At 39.0% G+C, this 24,836-nt stretch overlaps 1 protein-coding gene and 1 long non-coding RNA gene across 6 annotated transcripts in view; both read right to left on the reverse strand.

Annotated features, from left to right (window-relative positions):
* Window positions 1-10,383: 10,383 nt before the first annotated feature.
* Window positions 10,384-14,729, reverse strand: LOC100576913. The gene is made up of 3 exons (XR_120184.4): window positions 14,054-14,729; window positions 11,003-11,800; window positions 10,384-10,729 (listed from the first exon to the last, which is right to left on the reverse strand). It is a non-coding gene; the product is annotated as an uncharacterized LOC100576913 (long non-coding RNA).
* A 2,412-nt stretch (window positions 14,730-17,141) lies between these two features.
* Window positions 17,142-24,836, reverse strand: part of E75 (ecdysone-induced protein 75) — a 161,432-nt gene continuing 153,737 nt past the window's right edge. For 4 of the 5 annotated variants that reach the window (XM_006564320.3, XM_006564318.3, XM_006564319.3 and 1 more), the window contains 2 exons: window positions 24,173-24,414; window positions 17,142-23,828 (listed from right to left, as the gene is read on the reverse strand). In XM_006564320.3, the coding sequence (XP_006564383.2) occupies window positions 21,777-23,828; window positions 24,173-24,414 (2,294 nt within the window). In that variant the 3' untranslated portion in view covers window positions 17,142-21,776. 5 annotated transcript variants of the gene reach the window in all.

The raw sequence follows: 24,836 nt of genomic DNA on the forward strand, positions 1-24,836 counted from the left end.
TTTTTTTTCCTCTCCTTTTCCCCCCTTTTTTCCTCGCTTTAAACCTTTCCCCTTGTACGAGGAGACGTGTACGCGCGTGCGAGTGTAAAATGAATGGGAAATAACAGCTTTTTCAGAGAGAGACCTTTTTCCGGGTTCCTCTCGCTTCTCTTAAAGCTTTTTCTCCATTTCTTTTTTTACTTTTAACTTTTTGATTCTCCTTCGTTTTTTACATTTCTCTTGCGCGCAAGAGAATGTTTGTCGTTGATTTTACAATCTTGTTGGGGATTTAATTTTAATTAATTCGATCATTTCCTATTATTCTATTGTATCAATATATATGTATTTAGTATTTACAAATATGAAATATTAATTCCAATATATAAACGACAAAACAATTATTGTAAAATAATCGACGAAGTATATAACTTGTTCAAATTACGTACAAATATATCACAAATGTAATCAGAATTCCTCGTGCGGTATAAATTAATTCGTAATATTTCAAACCTCTAGGAAAAAGGAGAGAATAATATTTCTGAAATTTCATAATGTATAAAATACCGGTGTGTAATAATATAATTCCTTATTTTTATTTAATAAGTATATAAAATCATCGTAAAATATAAATAACGTTCTCTCTAACGTAGTTGCACACACAAATGCAGGGAGAAACCTTGAAAATTGATGAAACGAGGAGAAAAAAAGAAGGATTGCATACACATGCATACACGTGATGACATACTGACACGAAATTGAAACGTGAGGGGGGACAGGAAAAAACAGGAACGATAGGAACGGAGGTGCGTTGAGAATCGATCGACCGATAATCCAACCGATAGAATGGCCTCGTTTCCTAACCGTTCCTCCTCGGTTAATAACGCGAGACCACCCTACGCGTTTCTCTGCGGCTAAATATTTGATCTGCCAGGCCGACGATAACCCTTATCGCGATTCACACGATAGCCAAGCTAGGATAAACACGGAATAGAACCGAATAGCCCCCTGGAAACTTTCGTTTCGCTTGTAATCGTTACGTTTCCTTTCTTGAATACTAATTTTCTAGTTTCGCGTAATTCGACGTAACGAGAATTGAAATTGTTTTCCTCTTAGAAAGATCGAATTCTTCTTCTTTTTTTCTTAATTAAATTCTTAATAAAATTTTTTTAACAAATATTTGATTGAACGAAAGTTTGTATAAGTTTGAAGAGAAGGTTTCAATATTCTCAAGTTTTTTGAGAATATAAATGAAATTGTCTAATAAAAATGCAAAAACTGTTAAGAAGTTAAAAAGTTAAGAAGTTCGATATAGAATCATTATAATGTTTCAAACTAATTGTAATTGAATAATGGATTTGGCAATGATTGCAAATTGTTTTTTAATTTCTTGTCAGAAAAGAAGGATAATGAAGGGAACGTACGATAAAATAAATTGAAATGTTGAATGATCGGTGATCACTTTCGTTATGAATCATTAAGTTTATTGATAATGCAAATATATCAGTCATATCGTTTTTTCAAGTATTATTCATCATATCCGTTTATTTCTTGTTTAAAAGTTTAACTATTCGAGTTCGATACCGATTCGATTTTAAATATATTTATATTGTTAAATTGTGTAAAACCTGTTTTAATCCTAAAATCGATATTTCCAATTTCTGCTCTTCTATAAAAATTCAATTTCAAGCATTTATTATTGACGATTTTAATCTCTGTTAACAGCAATTTTTCTAAATTTTTTAATTCACTCCTGAAATTCAATATTTGGACAATCGATTCAACGATGAAAATGTTTATAAAAACTTAGATAAAAGTATAATAATAATAATTTTTAAACTATCCTTTATACCTTTGAAGAGAGAAGAAAGAAAGAACGGAAACTCTTCGTAAATATTTGCCTTCTCCTCGGTTTCCCTACGATTGCATCCTCTTAACCAACCCTTTTCGTTCCGAAATTAACGCTTGATCGATCGATCTTTCAATAATAAGGATGAGATCTATTTTAATACACGCTAAATCATTTCCAGCTCCATAAAAGTTTCATTTTATAAAATTCGATTCGAGTATAGTTAATTTTTTTTTAACGAATCACTTTAGCCAGATGAAAAGAGGAGAGGAAAATAAAAGGAGTACCATTAACTCACTTGCGCCATCTAGCAGTATCATAGATATATTGGAAAGTTTCTTTCTCTCTTATATTCAGATTCTATTTCTTGAAAGCTTGCTAAGATTAATGTTACCTGAAGATAAGTAATACAAATTAATTTGATTAACGTGAAACGTAAGGAAAAAATTTTCGAGAAAAAAAGAAAAACTTTAAATTTTCTAAAAGATATTCAAACTTAAATTAAAAAGAGCGTTTGTAGAATAAGGAAAGAGTTTGTGAAAAATTATATTTTTCAATCGATATGATAGTAGAATGTTATCAAACTATCACAGAATAATTCATTTTTTATTTAAAAAAAAAAAAAAAAAAGAAAATCTATCATAGAACCATGATCTTTGACTGTCGATCGAACAGGTATGCTAATACGATTGCTACTTGAGAGGATGACCGATTCCGCGTTGACTGGCTGCTTCATAAAGTAAAGAGAGTTAAGAGGAGAGAAGAGGGCCGGCCTTGAGCCGACAAAGAGCAAACACTCATTATCAGCGGCGAGCAATGTCAAGCAATTTTCTCTCCTCTCACTTTCCGTTCGATGGAGTCTAGGCTGCTCCTCTGTGCGGCTACACGAGTTCTCTTGTGTTTATATGAAGAGGGAGAGAGAGGAGAGGGAGGGGAAGAGAGTAAGAAAAGAGGTCGTCTTTCGCCTCACGTTCCCGACACGTTGCCTCCGAGAGTTGCACTTTTTTCCGCGAATTTTTCCGCAGTTGCGTGATTGGAAATGATGGTCGGGCCTTGAATGATGAGTAAAGATACATCGATGATATTATTATGAGTAATATTTTGCTACATAAATGATCTCAGGTGATAAATATGAAATATCGGTTCACTTTCGAATACCTTGAACGTACGTTTGAATTAGTTTGAATTAGTTTGAATTAGTTTGAACATTTTTATGCATTTTGATCGTTCACGTTTGTAATTTGAAAACAGTTTGGGCAATACTTTATACGATTTTGAATAGCTTTGAATAACTAAAGCGATAAGTTTGAACGAGTTTGGATCGGTTTGAATAGTTTTTCTCGTTTTAACGTTTTAATAAATTTCAAATGTTGCTTGCTAATTTGGAATAAGTTTGAACGAGCTTGGGAAAAAGTGAGAAACGAGTTTGAGAATCTTCTGTGTAATTATAATTTGGAATAAAGTTTGAATTGAATTTATGTAATTTAAGATAACTTTGGTTAATTATAGATATAGGTCGGCATAGGTCATTCCGGATAACCTTGAATATCTTCGAAAATATTTAAAATATTTTCGATAACCTTGGAATAATTTTAAATAACTTGAAACAGGTTTAATTTAAATTTTTGGACAATTAATATTGGATAGATAATTATAAATCGGTTTATGATTCGCTTTCGATCATAATTTTGTACAATTTGAACATTAGGATCGAATAATTTTAATTATTTTTGAATAATTGAAAGGAACAAGAATCGATAGAAATTTTATCATAACACGTATGAAGGTACAAGGAAATAGAAGATGATGACAAATTGATTTTTTTAGAGACATTAAATTATCCAATAATATCGAGAATTAATAATTCTTTTAAAATATCCAAAAAAAAAAGAAAAAAGAAAGAAAGAAATAAAATTTTACTCGAATATCTAATCTAACCTAATCATCTACTTCCACTGTAACGACAAATCATTATTTCGTACAAATATAGAGTAACGAGGAATTAACGAATCACCGATTACTTTCTTTTTAGAAACGGTACAAGTTGAATTCGATGGAAATTCGATTTGCACGTGTGCGAAACAGAGAGAACGATAGTGTGTCGTTTCGAATCGCGCGACAAATACTCGCCAACCGTGAAATCGATCGAACGAGAGCAACGATAATGTTTTGCGATAATTCCGATTGCCTTATCGCCGCTCTGTCCTTGATCATCGTCGGCTTTCCAATTCTTTTTTTTTTTTTTTTCCTCTCTCTTTTTTTTCCTTTCTTGGATAATGGATAATGGTCGAACGATTGCACCAGAGGGATAAAGAAAAGTGGAAGTCGATTTGAGAAAGATTAAAGATGAGAGAGAGAGAGACAGAGAGAGATGTTCAAAGTAGATTCGATGATATCGTTTCATGGATAATGGTGGAACAATTTGTGTTGTATGATGGCAACGAAAAAAAAATGAAAGATTTTATTTTACAACACTGAGAGGAAAGGGAAGGTTAAATGTGAAGGAGAAGTTGAGATTTTGTAAATTTAAAAAGTTGAGGAAAGGAAGTTTTACAAATGTGAAGGAATGGAAGGTTGAATACGAAAGAGAAGTTGGGAATAAATTCAACGATAGTGGGATTGAACTTTTATTTTTTTTTTTTTTTTTTTTTTAATGGAGTTTGGAACGAATCCAAACAGGTTAAACTTCCTTTCCTTCAGGAAAGTTGAAAGTTAATCGAGCGAGGATAAAAACGAATTACTTTTGGTGGAAAGAGGTGGAAACAACGAAGAGTAAATTGATTAAATTTGATCGCTTCGCCGTTTTTAATCTAATTTTACACACATTCTAATCCCCCTTATCATCTATCAATAAAACAAATTCCTTCCAAATTCTTATTGTATCGTTGAAAATCATCGATGTAACCGTTCAATGCTGTGCAATTTTTCTTTTTTTTTTTTTTCGAAAACGTTTCATCAAAGATTCATCATGGAACCTTCTCTTCGAGGAATCAAGGATAAAATCGAATCGAATTCGTTCCCATTGGATACGGAAAAAACTGTTCGAAACTTTTTCCCGTGGAGCAATCTCGCGAACAAGCAGTGAAAATTTGTCCTCTTCGTCGTACACGTGCCTCGTGTATGCCGCGATATCGCGAGCATATGGCGCTTATTTTTCTCTTTTATTGCCACGGCCGGCACGTGGGAAACGAGGGCGAATCGAAAGGTGGCGGAAACACCACGCTTTTTTTTTACGCCTTGCTGGAAATCAACGAATATCCCAGCGCCACGAGTTCAATTCGTACGTAACGGATATCCGCGTTTCACGTTACACCGTGTAATCCTCCTCCATATCTCTGATATACAAGATATTCGTTAGAATCGATCCATTAACATCCGTTTACTCGTTCAATAAATTATCTGACGAATAAACTTCTTCCACATTTTGATCAAACGATTAAATTAATTAAGAATTGGAATTAATTATTATTGGAGACACTCTAATAAATTCTAACTCTAAGATGATCTGATTTCTTGAAATTAATTCGGAAAATTTCGCATTGTTCGATAATCCAACACCTAGAAAGATTCTACAATTTCTCTACGATAATATGACGTGATCCGTTCCTCCCACCAGATCCATCGGAATTAACATTTCTAACGAGGCCAAGCGCGGCAGGCTTGGTTCGTACGAGCGCCATTTAACAAAATATCGCAAGGATATATCGCGTAGTTCCATCCCGCGTCGTTTCTTTCCGCCGATCGATCGATCGATCGATCCAAGGACTTCGCGCCAAGATTTTTCGCACCCTTTTCGTCCCCTCGCGCCCAACACCACCAACCACTCGGCCGGCACACTTTTACCCGCGTAACCCTGATCGCGATATTCCGTTCCATGTTACCTCAACATTCTATCTGCTCGGTCTAGATCGGTCAGTCGGATCGGGGACGATTAGAGCGCCCTCCCTTTATCGTCCTTGCAGATCGCGGGATCGTGTCCCCGATTAAATCGAATCAACGATACCCCTTAACCTCCGTAATCCGATCCTCCGTTTACTTCGAGCTCCATTTTCTTCGCTTCTTCTTCTTCTTTTTTTTATTTATCCATTTCTTATCCTCCCCGCGAGGGATGGACGATAAGGGACGGGCGCTTGATAGATGGTTCGCGCGTGAGGAATGGGTTTGGAAGAGGATGGAATTGGATGGATTATGGGATCGAGTTTCGTTAGAATATTATTATAGGATGGGAAATAATAACGAGCGATGTTTTTATTTCGAATAAATTTTTCTCGAATTTTTATCTTCGAAACGTTGGTAAGTAAGAATTTTAATTTCTTCGATTTGATCGTCGAGAAAATTGTATCATTTCGAACGATTATTTTGTCTCTTATCTTTCCTCTGCCAATCTTTCTCTTCCATTCTTCTATTCTGTGGAAAAAAAAGTGGAAAAAAATTAAACGATCATCGCCGCTTATATATATTTATATATTACACGTCTCTCTAAGCGTGTAATACATTATAGTCGAGACACCACGTCTTCTGCGTAGACGACGTTCTGGAACCAGGTTCAATCGAGTGTCAAGGTTACGTTGTTATATTTTTACATCCAGAAGAATACGGGAATTTCGAATTTCTGATCATTTCAAGAGGAAATGTATCTCGTGCGAGAGTCTAGAATAGTATAATTGCCATAAATTTATCGCTGTGAACAAATCTTGATCGATACAAAAATATTTCTTATAGCCTCGATATAAGTTTATATATATATATAAGCTTATGATGACTTTAAATCAGTGTCAACAAATCAATTACCGAAAATAATCTCTCGTTTACGATCGAGGATGAGCCATCGACTCTCTGTTTATGTTTCTGATTCTGTTCGAACGAATCGAAGAAGAAATGTTTGTGTATATTGTTTTTACTTTTAAGAGGGGAATTAAGAGATAGAATTACATTATTTAAAAGTTTTTAATGATATACTTTTTTCATTTTGTCGAATCAGTAGTAATAGCCGTTTGTCTGATCAAAGACTGTCCGCTTCTACTTAATCACCTGTATTTTTATTTGTAATTTGATACTTCTTGAACTCTTTTTCATAGTTGATTAAATTAATAAAATGTACAAGCTCGTTTGATTTCGAACATGTATTGATCAACGTAACAGAGCATCTCTGATCTTATTAATGGTTTCTCTTTATTCTCTTTTTATTTTCTATCTTCTATTATCTTCTCTTTCATTTTTAATTTTTCTTCCCTTTCTCTCTTCTGTACAACATCGCGATCGACAATTGATAAAGCAAAGAAAGGATTGATGAAACAAGATTGTTATTGACGGACAGACGTCTGCCATCTTCATCGGTTAAAATATATCATTATCAATGCCAATATTTATCGATCGATAGAAATTCCCTCGCGATCTCGAAAAAAAAAAAAAATTGCAATTTTCGCAATTCTCTTTCCGATGCGAATAATCTCCTTGTTTTATTTGTCCCCGCTCTTTATCGATCCGACGTTAAAACACGAAATGCTCGAGCGTTAGAGTTTCCAAATCGATTTGCGTAATCACGGAGATATATATAAATGTTTTATTTGAAAGGAGGAAAAAAAAGAAAAAAAGAAAGGAAAAAGAAGAAGAAGAAGTAGAAGGAAAAAAAGCGAAGAATCAAGGTTACTTTTATCCTTCCTTCCGTTTCAATTTTATTTCCGCTGATTTTTAAATCACCTTTTGACATAATCCGTAGTTATCGACGACACGTGTCTCGAAATCGTATATATACGAGCGTCCTTGGATATATAAATGCCAATGTTGCATAAAATATTTTTACCGCCTCGTAAAAAAAAAACATTGTTTACCATTGAGAAAAAAAAATATATATATATATATATATATACACATGAATATGTAAATACAATGATTAAAACAAGAAAAATTTACAAAGGTGAGACAAAGAGAGCAAGCTTCTTGTATTCTTCTTACATCAAATACTTATAATACACATACACGTATAACTAATCTTCTTCGAATTCTTCGAACGATTATAATATTTCTCTTCCTTTTTTTAATCACTCGATAAACTTCCTTCCCTCAACTTCCTTCTTATTCTCTTGACATTTCATTCTCACAAATCTCTTCTTATACTTAATCAACGCGAAACTACTTCTTCTCGAATTCTCTTCGAGAATGTTTCCAACTTCTAAATTCTATTCATTATTATTCAAAATCAATAACATCGACACGTTTTTTATTAAACCTCCTCTCTTCAGAGAATCTTCAGAGATCGTATAGGGGGAAAAAATTCGCCAGGAGATCAGAAGGTATCAAGAGGTACGAAAAGCAACGATGGATTCGAGGGATCCGAATTTTTCGGCAATTGCATAAAGAGAGAAAGAAATCCGGAAAAGAGATTTATTTCCCCTCCCGCGGATGATAAACGATCGTGTGTCAACGGCGACTCGGGCAGGCAGAATTTATTACGTGAGAGGGAGAGGACGAGGGGGAGAAAGTGTTTCGCGTGGTTTTCCCGGCAAAATGACGGGAGGCAGGTGTCATTAATCGACGATAGAACACGGAAGTGGGACAGTCTTATCGAATTGGCGGAGGAAATAAACGGAGGGGGATAAAGAATGGTCGAGATATTTCATCTCATCGATTTCACCCTCGTTCGGATATTTCCGTGGAAATTAACGATTACTGCTCCCGCTTTCCGTCTTATTGTGTTTCGATATTTGTTCGGATAATAAATCGGAGAAAATTTTAATATATCGCTTCCCGCGTTGAACTTTTCACTATTTTTCTATTTTATTTTCTTTTAGGAAAAAATTATTCCTTTCTCGTATTATTCCTTTCTCGTATAAATTTTTATCTAAATTTCACAAGCCATATATATTGAATAAAAAAAGTAATATGGCCATCGTCACGAAGAATCGTATCGATGGATGCGGTGAAAATAGAACAAGTGGAGATCTCCTTCTTCGAGATCTCATCCCCTTCCGGCGGAATGGATATGATGAAAAAATATGAGGAAGCTGAGAACGATACTATTGAAACCGAATAAGGAGGGTGGAAGGAAAAGGTTGTGGGGTTGGATAGAAGAATTTCCTGGCTGTTATCAGCCTCGAATAAACCTGAAAGGAGATGTCATGACACCGATCTTATTTATCCACGTTAATGTTCAATAAAAAACCAAAAACCTTCCTCCAATCCCCTCAAATATATCAACAATAATTAAAACAGACTCCTATACAATATTTCCTCCCAACTGAAAGCACAGCCTCACGAACAAATCAATCGAAACTTTATAAATACAACAATCTAAATCCAGAAATTATAACCTAATTCCAAAAAAAGGAAAAAGAAACAATCCGCAAAACCTTTTAACCTCGAACGAAAAAGGGGGAATTAGAAAATAAGAAAGTAGGTGACCCACCTCGATAAGCAACTCAATCGCCCTTTTATTCAGGGACGAGCAGAAGGTAGGCAGAAGAGCAACAACGCGTGAACGACGTTTTCGGGGGTTGGGCGCGTGCCAGCGTAGCTGGGCCACGTAGGCGTAGTAGTAGGCTCGTAAATCGACGAGGGTGAGGAGGAGATCCGGGCAAGGTTGGCCTTTCTCTCGTGACCTTGCCACGTGTGGCCACCATAAGCACGAGGTGGGCACAGAGAGAGGAGGGGGATGTTAACCCGGAAGAAACAGGCGAGGGTCTAATAAAGGGGAGGGTCGATCTCACCGACACCCTTCGATCACCCCTCGGCTGGGCTCGTGAGTTGAGGAAAAATGGGAAGAGAGAGAAGGAGAGAGAGATGAAAGTTTGAGGTAATCTCATCGAATGGGGACGTCGTTCCCGGGGAAAAGTTGTTCGAGTGCGTGGGAGGAGAGTGAGTTGTCGTGTGGGAATCGAGAGAGAGAAGGAGAGAGATTCTGAGTAAGTTTGATGTTGGTGATCGATTGGAAGAAAGTTTCGATTGGTCGATTATCACTGGAGATATTTCGGGAATTAACTTTTTTATTTGGTTTCGTATTTGGGAAAAACGTGGTTGGAAAGTGTTTGGATTTTTAAAGAAAAATCAGGTAAAAATTTTGATGGAGGGAAAATTTGTCGCTAAGATTAAAATAGACGATTTTTCATAATATCTCTTTCAGTTTTGTTTTAACCTCGTCTAGAATTCTTCGGGAAAGAATGTTCCACGAATATATTAACAGTAGTTATTCGATAAGTGAATGATTCCGGGACAGGTTTCAAAGTTTAATGTATTCGTTATCTTCGTTACAAAATAATAAATAATTGATAATAATTGGTAATTTTTTTCCTTCTCGTACGAAAGAATTTGGATTCGGAAGGAGTCGAGGAATGACTTTAATGGCGTATAAAAATGATTGATATTACAAGTTTTACAAGGTAGAAAGTAAGATATTCCGTTGTTATTCAATAATAAATGTAATTTTTTCATGGTTAAATCGATACCCCGTTATTTGTAGAGATTTTATCACGACCATTTTTCAGCGTTCAGTGTTCTAAGTTTAGACCCAATCGCCTTTCTTTCTTCTGTTCCCTGTATTATTTGTAGTTGCGTGAAGATTGCTCGTAAAAAAAAAAAAAAAAAAAAAAAATAGATTAAACGAATAATATCATTTTTCAAATTATTTTTCAGAATATACATTTAAAATCAATAGATAATTTACATTACATTCCGTATTAAGAAATGGCGAGGGAGATCGATCGTTAACACTTGGATAAAATTGTTCCGAATTCTGTTTGTCGAATCACATTAAATCAGCAAGCAAGAAAATCGTTTCCAGTCGAGAAAAAAGAATCGTTCAAGCGTTCCAAGATATGAAAACTTCGGATAAATTATGTTCATAAATTTTAGATGGTATCTCTTGTGGAAATTTATCCTCTGATATTTCATCTCAAAGATTATAAAAATCTATTTAAAAAGAAAGAAAAAAAATAATAAGTATTCTCCTCAATACTTGAATCAAATCAAGGAAATTTTAGGAAATAAAGAAAAAAAATTTTAATAAATATCATAATATTTTTGTAAAAATTTTCCACAATAATGAAATGAAAAATAAAATTTCCTTTTGAGAATAATAAATCTTTTCAATTAAGACTTAATATAATAATATTTTTTAAAAAAAATTCGCAAAAAACAAAATGATAAATATATAAAACTTTTCATCTTCTTCTTCGTACAAACCTTTTGCGTACAAGCCATGCGAATTATATATATATATGTACACACACATTTGTACGACTCTCACGAATAGTATCAATGCCACGCATAATCTCGATTTTCTATCAGCCTTCTCGTACTATCGCGCACACAAGTTTAGAATGAAGGAAGATAAGAAAATCCCACTTTAATTCGATTCATCGCAGCGGATGTTAAGTGAAATTATCGCTCGTATTACGATAAATCTTCCTCCAACGAACATATAACACTATAATTCCACTAATTACAACTGTTAACAATCGTAAGTAATTTTGCTGTTAAGTTGAAATCGCGCAAACCGTAGCACTAAACGTTTATTGTTCGACTTGCCGATGGTAACAGCGACACTGTTCAATTCACACTGGAATGGGTGAACAAGTATTGCTATCGATGTGATACGCTCGGCTAGACGTTAAAACTAGGTTAAAAAATAAGAAAAGAAGATATTAATGCGAGATACAATTTCTTCTTCTTTCTTTTTTTTTTTTTTTCAATTATTCATCTATTAAGGAGAAAATATAATTTTCCAAAAATTTAATTTTCCCATGTAACATCGTAAGGGAAAAAAATTGAGATACGTTGAGATATTCTACTGCATCTGATACATAATTCGGCGTCCTCAGGTATAGACATGTAAATGTTCGACCTTGATAGCGACTTTTGCATCCGATAAATGTCTGCTTTGATGTCTGTTCCCAATTCTTTTTCGTCGCCATTTTCTTTTCTTTTTTTTTAATACTTTAAGATCGTTATTTTCGTTTCAAAATCATCACCGTCAAGACCCTAGAAAAATATTTTTGTATTATTATTAATGCAACTGATAAATTAATAAAAAGGGAATAATAATGTTACACTTCAATGAAATATAATAATGAAAATTAGGGAGTAGTTTAAGAGAAAAATTGTTCCTTGTGAACGATTATTATTTTCCAAATCCATTGAAAAACAAGAATAATTCTTGGTAATCCATCGCGTTGTCATCGACTGATGCCTGTTCTGTCTAAAAGGATTATCGGATTTTCAAATGGTACTTGGCCAAAACATTTGAGAAGAATAAATCTATTTCTATTAATTTTTTTTTTTATATTCTCAATATTATTGTAAATTAAATACATATATATATAAACACGTTAAAAATTCAACTACATCGAATGTAACATTGAGCAATTTATCAGACGTAGACGTTTATATCTGAAGATAAAAAAAAAACACGATAACTCCATTTTTGTTGATTTCTCTGATTTTTACTGTCACCCGGTAGCTAAAAAAGATAGATACTTCAATGTCGAGTTTAAAAATACAATCCTTTTTAAGATACATGATAAATTCACGAAGTCTCGTAAAAAAAAAAAAAAAAAAAAAAGAAGAAGAAGAAGAAAAAAGAAGAAAAAAAAAAACAGAAAAGAAAAAAACGAAATCCATTTTGTCATATATATTTTATGGATGACATTTTCATGCGGTTTTTAATATTAATGATGTTGTCTTTATTACTTGACCGCTATGATAATTCTAAATTTATATTTATTTAAATACATCAATTTTATATGCCACACGAATAATGGAAAAATATTTATGATAAAATATAAATCGTTAATAATTCAAGAAACTATTCATAATTACGTATAAAATCATCAGGCCATTCAATGAGCCTATCGATCCAAATTTTCTTTCTTTACCAAATTACACAATAATACTATCAAATTCCTAATCTCTTTTTTATAATCTTTTATCGCCCTAAAGGCGATTCATAGCATCTTCTCACACAGGATGTTTTTACACTTTTAGAAACCATTTTTTGAAAGGTTTTATTCCGCGAGTCAAAGAAATATAAAACTTTATCCAACTTGATGAACTGCTCGCATGAACTCGAATAAATTTCCAAACTTTAAACTTATCTTTTAATCTCTTTTATCGATCGACTTTCCACTAAAGAATGGCCACGAATAACGTATTAACGTCCCGAAATAGAATAATAGAAAAAAAGGGAGAAAGAGGAAAGAAAGGGCAAAACCCAGAAAAGAAAAATTTTTTTCTATTCTTTAAAAAGTATCTCTCCTGCTCTGCTTTCTCGTTCCATCACGATACAACGATCGAGGAGAAGAAGAAGAAGAAGAAGGGGAAAGGAGAAAGATAGCGAGAGGACTGGGGAGGAAGGGGAAAGAGAGGGAGGGGGGGAAAAAAAGCACGGAGAGGACAAAGTGCGAGACGGCTGCCCTCCCGTAGGAGGAGAGCGCAACCCGCTCGAAGCGGAAAGAGAGCAAGCGATGCAAAGTCTCATTGAGCTCCACATCCGCCGCCTCGTTGTCTCGCGCATTGATAAGGGGGGAGGGTTTCTCTCGCTTAAGGGGGGATGCTCTGCCCGTTCTCGAATGCGTCTGCGACCTCGCTCGGACCTTGAACGCGCTCCTTAGCCGAGCGTGGCCGCATTTAAGCCTGATTCACGCGCGTTGCGTACGTTCAATTTTAATTTCTTTTCTTTTTTTTTTTCTTTACGTTCCCTTATTTATCCCTAAATTGTAAATTCGAAGAACTCTTTCGGATTCGAATTTGAAATTTTTTTCATCCGTGTTTAACAAATTTTCTTTGAGAAATCGAAATCGATGAAAATTTTATTTTGCGTTATATTTTCTCACGCGAATATTCGGCGAAGCTTCACCTTTATTCGAAATACATTTGCTGCAAAAAAGAAAAATATATCGTGTCAAAGAAAATAAAATAAAATACGAACAAACAATTTTTGTTTATTAAAAACGAAAAGAAAAAAGGAAAAGAAGAAAGGAACGATATTACGAGAATGATAATCCCAATGCAAAAAAGCAATGAGATGAAAGAAAGCGCGAAACTAAAACATTCAACAGGTGCAACAAGATCTCCCCTCGAACTCATCCCACCCTCTTTCCACGAATATCCACCCTCCGTCCCAAAACAAACACGCCAAAATACGCGCCAAAAAGGAAGGAACGATCGCCAAAGAGAAAGAGGGAGAAAAGAGAGAGAAAAAAAAGAAGAAAGAAAGAAAGAAAAAAAAATTCCTACCTTCTAAAAATAAAGACACATAACCTCCAACTTGACCGGTTTCACGGCCACGACGACGGGGAGCCCGACAAAGTGCTTTGTCCAGAGTGATTCCTCCAAGTGTGAGACACGCTTAACGCTCTCCCCCCACGGCGGAGATTCGAATGGAGGGGGGAGGGGTGGTGCGTGGATACACCGGACGGTGCGCGCCCGTCCATGAGGGCGTCCTGGAGGCTAAATCCCAGTCTGGGAATGTAGTGCGCTCGCCCAGGGACAGGCCGAAGAGCCGGGCAGTCAAGGGTGGCCTCGACTCGGGACGACTCCTTTGAGAAGACAATGCCCGACATCGCCCCGTCCGATAATTGAATTCCGAGTATGAACGAGCTTCGCGTGCCGCTTTGTGCCGCTCCTCTCCTCTTCTTCGATCCGTCGTACAGAGGGGAGGGGGAGTGATCCGATCGAATCGGATCTGCTTTCGTCCGTGTCGCGGTTTCGAATCGCGATTACACTTGGGAGGGAAATGAAATGCACGTGGATTAGCGTTCAGCTAATTGGGAACAGTATTAATAACCATAGGCCGTTTTTATCCCTTTACACGTGCGTGCAGTTGTATTCTCTAATTAAACGATCTTGAATAATTATTATATCGATCCGATATATATATTATGCAAATTTTCCACGAAGGAATCGATATTTAAAAAACGAGAAACATAAAATTTATCAAGCTATATAGTAATTTAAGTAATTTGATGAAGATGAAATGAATAAAGAAAGTAAAAGTGTGTTGACACCCTTTATAAAAAAAAAAAAACACTGAGACCACCTCTTTAACCCTTTAACCTCTAATAAAATTGACCTATAAAAATCACCTAAAAAAAAAGGAAGGGAGAGAGAGAGAGAGAGAGAGGAAGGGAAACTGGGTGCAAAATAAAACGAGAAAGAGGAGGACAGAGGAACGTACGTAGGATAATTCTGTCGTAACGAGTTGTGACGTTCGTCCCGCCCACGACGCAAGCTAGTAAATACACGCACACAATCGGGGAGATACGCGTGGATGCATCCCTCTCGTGTAATGCAACGTCGATAGGGTTGTACGAGTCAAGTAGGAGGTGGAAAGGGGGAAAAGTTCGCTGATAGGACACGGAGAGGTGAGACAGGTTGCGTGGCAACCGTACGCCTACATGGTGGCACGCGCCACGTTCCTTGTACGGGGATTCGTACCATGGTGGATTTGATACCGTTGCTCTCGATTGCTTAACTAAAACGGAGAAACTCGTGAGAATTCGATCCTTCCCTCGAATCTCGAAATTCGAGGCAATTGTGCATAATCGTCGGTTTTTAATTCACCTGTTTTTCATCCCTCTCTGTCTCAGGGTTTTTTCATCCCTTTTTTATTTTTCAACGTTTCTCTGTAGTTTTATTGGCTAGAGAGAGAGGGATGAGTTATTTTACGTGGGTGCGCGTGGGAGGATGACAGCGGAAAAAAGAGTTGCAACATCTTTGGCATGTTTTTTAACAGGGATTTATAATATTGTACGTACCTTCCATCCGGTTTATTTTCCGCTACTTTTGATTGGATTTTGCGGTTGTAATTTCGAGTAAATTTTGTTTATATTGGTAGAAAAGGAAGAACAGTAAGATGCTAGAATTTAAAATGTATTTATTAGATTAGATTTTTATTGATTGATATTATTATTGGAAATATACCAATTTTATTAGAATTTTTTGGAAAGTATGTATTATCTTTCAAAATTTTTACTGGATGTATATTAAACGTACAATCGATTTAATCACTGTTTCATCGTCACTGAATCAACGTCAAAGTGATTTAATGAAGCTAATTGAATTCTTCTTATAATAAAAGGAGAATTTTGAAAATGGATATGTCTTTTATAAGCTATGTTCTGATTCAATATTACGTAGCTACAATGACACCTGACCTATTTGAAAATAATTTGGAAAAAAAAATTAAATACACTTTTGTACAGAGGGTAATACGATTCTCAACTATTAAATATTTTATAGCTCGAATATAATGATCGTTTAAGAAACGATATCAGAAGAAACGATTTCGGAAGATGAAATTTTTATAGATTTCTCGTTATACGCGTGTTTCTGAGCTTATTAGAATATTTAGAAGAAATATTGTATACCGTTAAAAACTAAAAAATACCTAAAAAAAACGTCCCAAGAAAATGTGCACTTAGTAAACTTTTTTCCTAATTTAACACTCAAAAATGTGTTTTAAATTTTTAAAAGCGTAGAGAGCTTTGATTTTTTAATTTGCAAAAAAATTTTTCAAAAATATATTTTTATCTTTTTTTTTTTGGTAATTTTCACTATTCTTATTAATAGATGATTTTGATGATCGTAGAAAAAAGATACGAAAAGCAGGAAACTTAACGACCGAGCAATATTTTATCTCGATGAAGAAAGAAAATCGAGGCAATTTCTTTTAATTCGCGTATTATCTGGTTAATGTGAAATATCACGTCACTTCCGCTGGAAATATTTTCGATAAATTCTTGATTATTTTCTAGATTCTTTCCCGTTCACGAAGATAATATCGACGAGTGTAACGTTACATATGCATTTTTTGCAATTTCCGACAAACAAATAATTGTAATTCCATGATGGAGAGGATCAAAGTGAAAGAACTTTCATTTGTTTATTTATTTTTTATTCAACGTAAAACGCAATCTTCTTCGTGCATCGCAATATATTAATACGTAATAATAACTTTCTTAAGTCTTATTTTTTGAGCATTACAAATTCTACTCTCTCTCTCTCTCTCTCTTTCTCTCTCTCTCTTTTTTTATCATCATAAATCATCGAATAATTTCCTCCAAATATTTTATCGAAAATAACTAACGTTTTTCTTTTTTGGTTTAAATTATTTTACATTAGCAACAAGTTTCTATGCCACATCGCTTGCTCTTTCATTTTTCAAAATTGTTCAGAGATTGTTCAGAAAAGAGGAAAAATGAAGCGATTCTGACTTCTTCTTCTTTTTTTTTTTTTTTTTTTTTTTTTAAGAAAAGTACGAACAAGGGAACGCAAAAGAGGATTTTCGGTGGGAAAACGCATAAATAAGAGACAAGTTGTTTTCTGTATAATTCACCAGACAATGTTTATTCAGACGACCTCACAACTCCCAAGCGTACAAAACGACGTGCTCACTGGGCAATATGCGGGGCTGCGTTTGTATTCTTGCAATTGTAATACAGTACACTTTCGGTATGCTCGTTTTATTTCTTTCCGTACAATTTTATTTTATTTTTTTATTTTTATCTTTATTATTCATTCCACCATTCATTTATTATTCATTTATTATTACGCATTTATTATTATTTTTTTTTTTTTACGTTTTTTTTTTTCTCCCTATACTCTTTGTTGTTCGCGCTCTTGCCTTGCACTTTGTTCCTCATCTTGTTTCCACCAAGAAACAACAGCTACTTGCATCTTCCTTCTTTTTTTTTTTTTTCTTAATGGATAGAGAAATATATCATACTTTATGTATCGTTTACTATAATAATCATTATGTGTAGTTTATGCATAACAAGTATTACGAATATCAACGCTAGTTCGCTTGCGGGGGGACATATCCAGGGCTCATATTTGAGGACTCATAAGGGGGTGGTCGGGTCTGAGAAAAAACGGTTTTGGGATGCACTCTTGTTAAAGTGTGTTGGATAAGTAAAGGGGGGGGGGTGGCAATAATAATGGACAATTATACGGAGAGTTGGACAAACGGAGAGGGGAATTTGCTGAAGAGACAAGAGTTCGATCTGTCGAAGAATAGCGGAAAAAAAATTGCTGCGCCACACTGAGATACCGCATATAATGTGTAATGTGCGCGATACACAGTTTCGGCTTAAGGCTACAACGATTCGGATGACAACTGTTCACAAGGCTCTCTGGATGGCTCTCTAAGCGGGGATCTGGCTAATCTGCTGCAGGAAGGAAACAAGGGGGTGTTCGTTTCAAAGGGTGTGTATGTGTGTAGCATAAATGACAGCAAGAAGGATTTCAAGGGTCAAAAAACGAGTCGAGGGAGCGTGTGCTGCGCGTGTTCCCGTGTGTATGTGTGTGTGTGTGTGTGTCTCTGCCTGCGTATACACAGTACGTAAAAATGGGAGGGAATGACTTTGTCCTCGAATACAATAAATACACAGAGTGGTCTCACTACTAGAAGCTTCTTCGGGGTTGTGTTGTATGTGTGTGTGTGTGTGTATACGTGTTTCCATGTTTTTTTTTTTCTTGTCTGCGTGGCGTGATTAAGGGATTCGTGGTGAACGTGGTGCTGCGCACAAAAAAGTAGCGAGACAATGGTTTTTCTGCATGCCCATCGAGCAGTTCTTTTTTTCATGCCCTACGATTTTCATCTTTTTCTCTTTCTCTCTTCCTTTTTTTTCCCTATTTTGCGACGCTCTCTTCTTCGTTTCCCTATCTCGCGTGTGCAGTGATTGCTCTATCTATTAATATATCGCTCTCTCTCTCTCTATCTCTCTTCCTCTCTCACTCTCTCTCTCTCTCTCTCTCGCTCTGCCTTTTACTTTTTTTCGCTCGTTTCAACTATGTTCAATCTGCTTATGCATATTTCAAAAACGCATATGTGTGTGTGTGTGTGTGTCATGTATTTACGTGATTTTTGTTACATTAAGCGTGATAGTGTTCACTAGATTTGTTGTTCTTGTTGCTGCTGCGTTTTATTTTTTATTTCTCGCGCGATTGATCGTTTTATTCCTCTTCTTTTTTTCTTTCTCTCTCTCTCACACTCTCTCTATACCTTAACTCTCTCCTGCACCGATATAATTCTCTCGGCGTCGACTGTACTACGGGGGGCATAAGGGGGGTGGGGCGGGCGTCTCAACAACACGTCGGCGGCGGCCCGCCGCGTATATATCTTCGCACTGTATGTGTGTGTGTGTGTGTTTTTCTATATTTTTCTTCTCGTCTCTTTTCACGCTTGTTCGTCACTCTCTATTCTTTTCCATTTACGTATCTCTCTCTCTCTCTCTCGCATACTTTCCCCTTTCTCACCGAGCGTTTCGTTTTTCTCCGGAAAAAAAAAAGCAAAAAACTCGTCCACTCGCGCCTTCTAGGACTTAACCTTACGAATCTACTATTTACACTGCGCCTTTTTTGTTTCTCTTTTTTTTTCTTCTTTTATTTAATGCCGATTATTACATCGCACTTGACTTTTCTCTCTTGATTCTCTCTCTCTCTCTCTCTTTCTCTCAATGCACTCGATATTCTTTCTTTTTTTTCTCGCTTCTCTTTCCATATCTTTCCTCTCGTCACTCTTTACAACTCTCTTCGTCTCGCTCACCCACACGCGCACGCATCTCACACACGCTCTCTCTCTCTCTCTCTCTGCTATCTTTACACACGTTTTGTCTCTCGTCTCCTCTTACCGTCTCACTCTCTCTCTCTTTTTGTGTTTCGTTTCTACGCGTATCTCGCTCGATCCATCTCTGTCTCGAACGACACGCGACCCCACGTGCGAATACACGCGAACGTCGCATGTCTTCCATCCTTCTTCTCCGTTTTTTAATCTCCGTTTCTCTTTTCCTTCTCTTGCGAACAACACGGGTGTTTACATGATTTGAAACATGTTGTATCGTTTTTCGCGATACAACGTTGGACACGACTCGAATTACGGACAGAGATGTTAGACAGAGATGGCCGTACGTATGATGGACGATTAGAAAGAGACGAGAGACGCAATACGATTTCGGCTTTACAAAAGGTACGGTTGATTGCAAACTCTGGAGGCCGCGGCGGGCCGGGTCAGTCTCATATACATGTTCTGAAACGAAACATCGTCTTTTTTTTTTTTTCTTTTTCTTCTTTTTTAAAATCGTTTTCTTTTTTTTTTTTTCTTTTTTTAAAATGCGCGTTTTCCCGTCAAGTCGCAATCGATCGATCTGAAAAGCAGTTTCCTTTTTTTTCCCTTCCATCCTTAATCTTTTTCTCGCTTTCTTTTACCTTTCGTTTTTTGTTATATTCGTTTATATTCTGTCTATTTTCTATTTTTTTTCTTTCTTTTGTTTTGTCTCTCCCTGCATTCTTCTCATTTTTTGTTATTTTTGTATTTGCGATTTTGCCCCGACTCACTTGCACAAGCACGCTCACGTTCCATTCGTTCGTTCATGTTGCTTTTTTTTTTTTTTTATTGTTCCTGGTCGATCTCATGCATTCGTACTCTCTCTCTCTCTCTCTTGCTCTCTTTGTAATTCTCTCTCTCTCTCTCTCTCTCTCTCTCTCGCTTCCATTCGTACGCTCGTCTTTTTTCTTCCCTACTCGCACATACACAAGATGATAACGTTCCTTTTACGATTATTAATATACCTTACACATGTTACAATAATATTAATTACTTTTAATAATTATATTTAATAATTATAGTATAGTAGATGATCGATGAATGAGGTGGAGTACTGTACAGGATGCGCGATTTCCATGATTATCACATGTAAGATAGATTATTCAAAAATTTTTTTTCTGTAACATTCAATCCTCCCTCTCTTTCTTTTTTCTTTTTTTTCTTATATTCTTCCTCTTCCGTTTCCACCGCTATCTCTTTCTCTCTCACCCCCTTCCTCCTCTTCTAAAGGGGGTATCGACACGCTATCTCGCCAGATCGTCTAGACCAGATAGCTTACCTTCCTGTTTGTGGCTGTTGTTCTTCGAGTTGTTCGTCGATAGGTGGTAGGTAAGGTAGATGGGTAGGTTTAGCTTCCGTTTCAAAGTGATGTACTACACTTGATGGTGATTCTTCCCCGAAAAAAGGGGGGGACAAAAAAAAAAAAAAAAACAAAGCACGGCACTCTCTCCGTTTCCCCGTTTTTTTTCTTTTTTTTTTTAAATTTCTTTTCTCTCGAGATCGTGCACACTCTTCCCGATCACGTGTGTTCGATCCATCCATCCATCCATCCGCTTCGGTCCATCGATCACGACACGCGTCTTTCCGGGGGCGGAGATCATTGTCAGAGAAGGAAAAAAAAAAAAAAAAAAAAAAGGAAACGAAAACAGATAGCATCCTCCCATACACTTAGCACACTCCGCCTCCTCCTATTCCTCTTTCCATTCCTCCCGATCGCGCGTCAACACGCGCGTGTCTCGTGCACCGGGTGTCCCAAAATGTCCAGAACTTTCACGGTTCCGCCATCTGGTCACCATTGCGTTATACATACATACTCCCTCGCGTGTGTCTCGCGCAAATTTCATTTATATCGATAGTTAATAGTTTAAATTAATAAATTATTTGGTTTATCACGCGCTTCCGAGCGTCCTGGCACTTTTCCTTCTTTTTTTTTTCTTTTTCTTTTTTTTCTTCTTCTTTTTTAAATTCCTCCTTCTCCCATTCCATTCTCACTCCGTGTCTCCTGGAAGGGGGAACGACGTGGCGCGCGACACACCAACTTTTTTTCATTTTCACACCACCAATCAACCAAAAGTCGTTGATCTCTCCGACTTTTCCTCCCTTCCCCTTCTCCCTTCTTTCTCCCCTCGCGACGAAACACACCGTGCATGCATCCGTTAATCGCCGCACCGCCGATATACAATTCTTTTTTTCTCGCCGCGCTCTGTCGTCCAGGGATGTTGTTATCGTGCGGGGTGTTAACAACGAATATACAACGAACCAACGATCATCATCATCATCATCATCATCATCATCATCATCATCACCCATGTCACGAGCGACAAGACACGTTCATACGGCCCGTCCATCAGACCACTACGCCTCGAGGGACAACGCCTTGCACGGGCCCACCAACGGCCTTGGCGACGGGGACGGCGACTTCTTCGACAGGTTCAACGGTTGTTGACTGTCCGCTATGTCCACCTGTAGCTCCATCATGTTGCTCGGGCAGCCGGACAACACGAGCGTCGCAGCCGTGCTCGAGGCGGGCCGTGGACTCGTGCTCGTACTACTCGTCGCCGCCGCGGACAGGTACCTTGGCGACGAGGCCGGCGAGTTCCCGACCATGAGGTAGTCCGAGGAAGACTGTTGTTGCTGCTGCTGCTGTTGCTGCTGCTGTTGCTGCTGCTGCTGCTGCTGCCGGGCGCCCGTCGTCGTCGTGATGACGGACGTGGCCGGCCACCTGGTCGTCGAGTAGTTGCTGGTCGCGCACTGCAGCAGTCCTTGAGATCCTTGGGGTGATCGCGCGGTGATGGTGGTGGTGGAGGCGCATTGCTCCGCGGGCGAGGGCGACGCGTTCGGCGACCTCGGGCTCGCCTCGCCCCGCATTATGTAATTGTGAATGATATCGGTGCGTTTCAACTGCTCGGCCGTCATCCGCGGCCCCTCCATCAGGCTTCTCGCGAGGGTCGAGTGGGTGCTGCTCAACAGGCTTGCCGTCTGGGGGCATTGGCTCGCCTGCGCCTGGCTCGACGGGCTCCGTGCCGGCGGCGAGGTCAAGTGGAGATGTAGCTGGGACTGCGTGTGCTGCACGATCACGGCCGGCTCGGCCTCCGCGCTGTCCTTCTGGCGGAGGGCGCGGAACTTCTTGTGGGGCTTGTACGCCTCGTCCATCAGCGAGTTGGTGTCGTACAGGGGTGGCGCTTGCAGCACCCGTTTCAGCACCGGCATGTCCTCCACCTCCTTGTCCTCGGAGCGGGGGCTGGAGCAGACCGAGGTCGGCGCGCTGCTCGCGCTGCTGCTCGCCGGTTTGTCCGGTTTCTCGGTCCCTGACTCGATCCCGCTGTCGCTCGGCGAGTCGAGCTTGCGGAATCGGGGGCATTGGGGCGGTTGGGGGGTTTTCGAGAGGGAGGCGCGGTGCAACTCGTCGTCCCCTGAGCTCGTGCTGCCCGAATTCGCTCGGCGGCGATGGGGGCAGAGGCCGCCCGCCAGGGTGGCGGCAAGAAGGGGGGCGCTGGACGCGTGGTGCCCGCTGGGCGGGGCCACGTGGTGATACTCCGTCAGGGAGGCGACTTCCCCGCTGCAGGTGCTCTCGGTGCTCGACACGCTGCCCAGAGGACTCTTCACAGCCTCGTCCAGGGTAACGTCCGAGGCTGAGCCCCAGGACGCCGCCGGCTCCTCCTCCATAGGCCAGTGCTGCTGTTGCTGTTGCTGCTGCTGTTGTTGTTGTTGTTGCTGTTGTTGTTGCTGCTGCTGCTGCGGTTGTTGAGCGTTGATCACGTGCTGCGTTTGCTGTTGCTGTTGCTGGTGCTGCTGCTGCGCCTGCATCTGTTGCTGTTGCTCGGTCATCTTGAACGCCAACAGTTTCTCCGAGTGGAGGGTGTTCAAGGTTCTCAGGTCAGGGATCTTTTTCAGCAGCTCCCTCAGGATGTCCGGGTGTTGGGGGTGGTTCTGCGCGAGGACTGTCTGGAGGGCGTTCCGCAACTTGTTGTGCATGCGCTCGACCAGCTCGGTGTTGCGCAATCCCGGCCTGTCGGCGGCGATCACGACAACGGAACAGAAGAGGCCGAGTTCTGCGTCCGACAACCGCAACGAGTTCACCCTCTCGGCGAAGTCGAACATCGAGTCCATGAGGAAACGGGCGTTGCTGCTGTTGTGGATGGACTCTCGCTTCAACACCTGCCCGTTCAGGCATATCATGCTGTTCGTCTGGGCGTCGAACATGCAAGCGAGCCGGACGAGCAACACCTCGAAAACGCCCGCCTTCAGCAGCGTCACCTGATCGTCCTGCGCCAACAGGCTGAATCCCGGGATGCGTTTCGCGAATTCGACCACGCCGCGGATCGCGGGCGAGAACCTCTTCGAGAAATCTTGCAGCAACTCTTGCTGGCCGGTCAACGGCTGGGGGTTAGGGTTCAGGGGGCATGCCTGCAACCGCAAAGAAACAGAGAACGGGTTCCAGATTAATTAAATCCGACCGAGAGAAATTGATTCCGTTCGCGATCGGAGGAGAAAAGAAGGAGAGGAGAGAAAAAAAAGAAAAAAAGAGAAGAAAAAAAAAGCTAGTCTTCCTCGTTTGGCGTCGAGGTCGACTGGTTCGATTTCCGCGTAGAACGGAGCGATCTCGGATGATCCAAGGTCCGTTTCGTATTGACGTAAGCGCGTATAATAAAAATCCGGAGAGGCCGAAAAACGTCAAAGTCGAAGGGTAAAAGGAGAAAGAGGAACGAAAGAAAGATAGAATACGAAAAATATACGAGGTATATACTCACCAAGGTTGGCGGGCAGGCGGTATAGTTAGGCGTTTCTCGAGCTCTGACCAGGATCGGTGCCACCTTGTCCCTGGTAAAGTCGCATGTGTCGAGATGGGCTTGCACAACGGTGGCCAGAAGCCGTTGCTCGTCCTCCAGCTCGGCCGCTACTGCCTTCTCTTGAGATCGGCTGTGGGAGCTTTGCTGCATAGCAGCCAGAATCCTGGCCTTCTCACGTTTGGGCACACGGCCGAATCGTACCGCTATAAGCAGAGAACAACACGGATGGCCAACGATTAGATGGGATGAGAGAGAGAAAGAGAGAGAGAGGGAGAGAGGCGACGCGGTTCGTTCGGTGGTGAGCAGTGGTAAGCAGAAGGAAGGACACGTCGATGAATAGTTAATGCGATCAATGGATGAATCATGCAACGGACACGGCGTGTCGGGCTGCGTCCCGCGACCTTCGAGCGCTTCTAGCGCTTACGAGTTACGAGGAAAACTGATACGTGTCATTCCGCGAAACACCCTCCGATTTTCTCCTTATATATTAATACATCTCTTATTAACAGAAACGAAACACTATCATACGATGACTTTTTTCCTTTTCTTCTTCTTCTTTTTAATCGTCGTTGATCACAGCACACATTGTATCGTATAGAACACGTGTATATATTTGGGAATCGGG

This window comes from Apis mellifera, linkage group LG11, assembly GCF_003254395.2.
Source record: "Apis mellifera strain DH4 linkage group LG11, Amel_HAv3.1, whole genome shotgun sequence".
In the NCBI taxonomy this organism is placed as follows: Eukaryota; Metazoa; Arthropoda; class Insecta; order Hymenoptera; family Apidae; genus Apis; species Apis mellifera.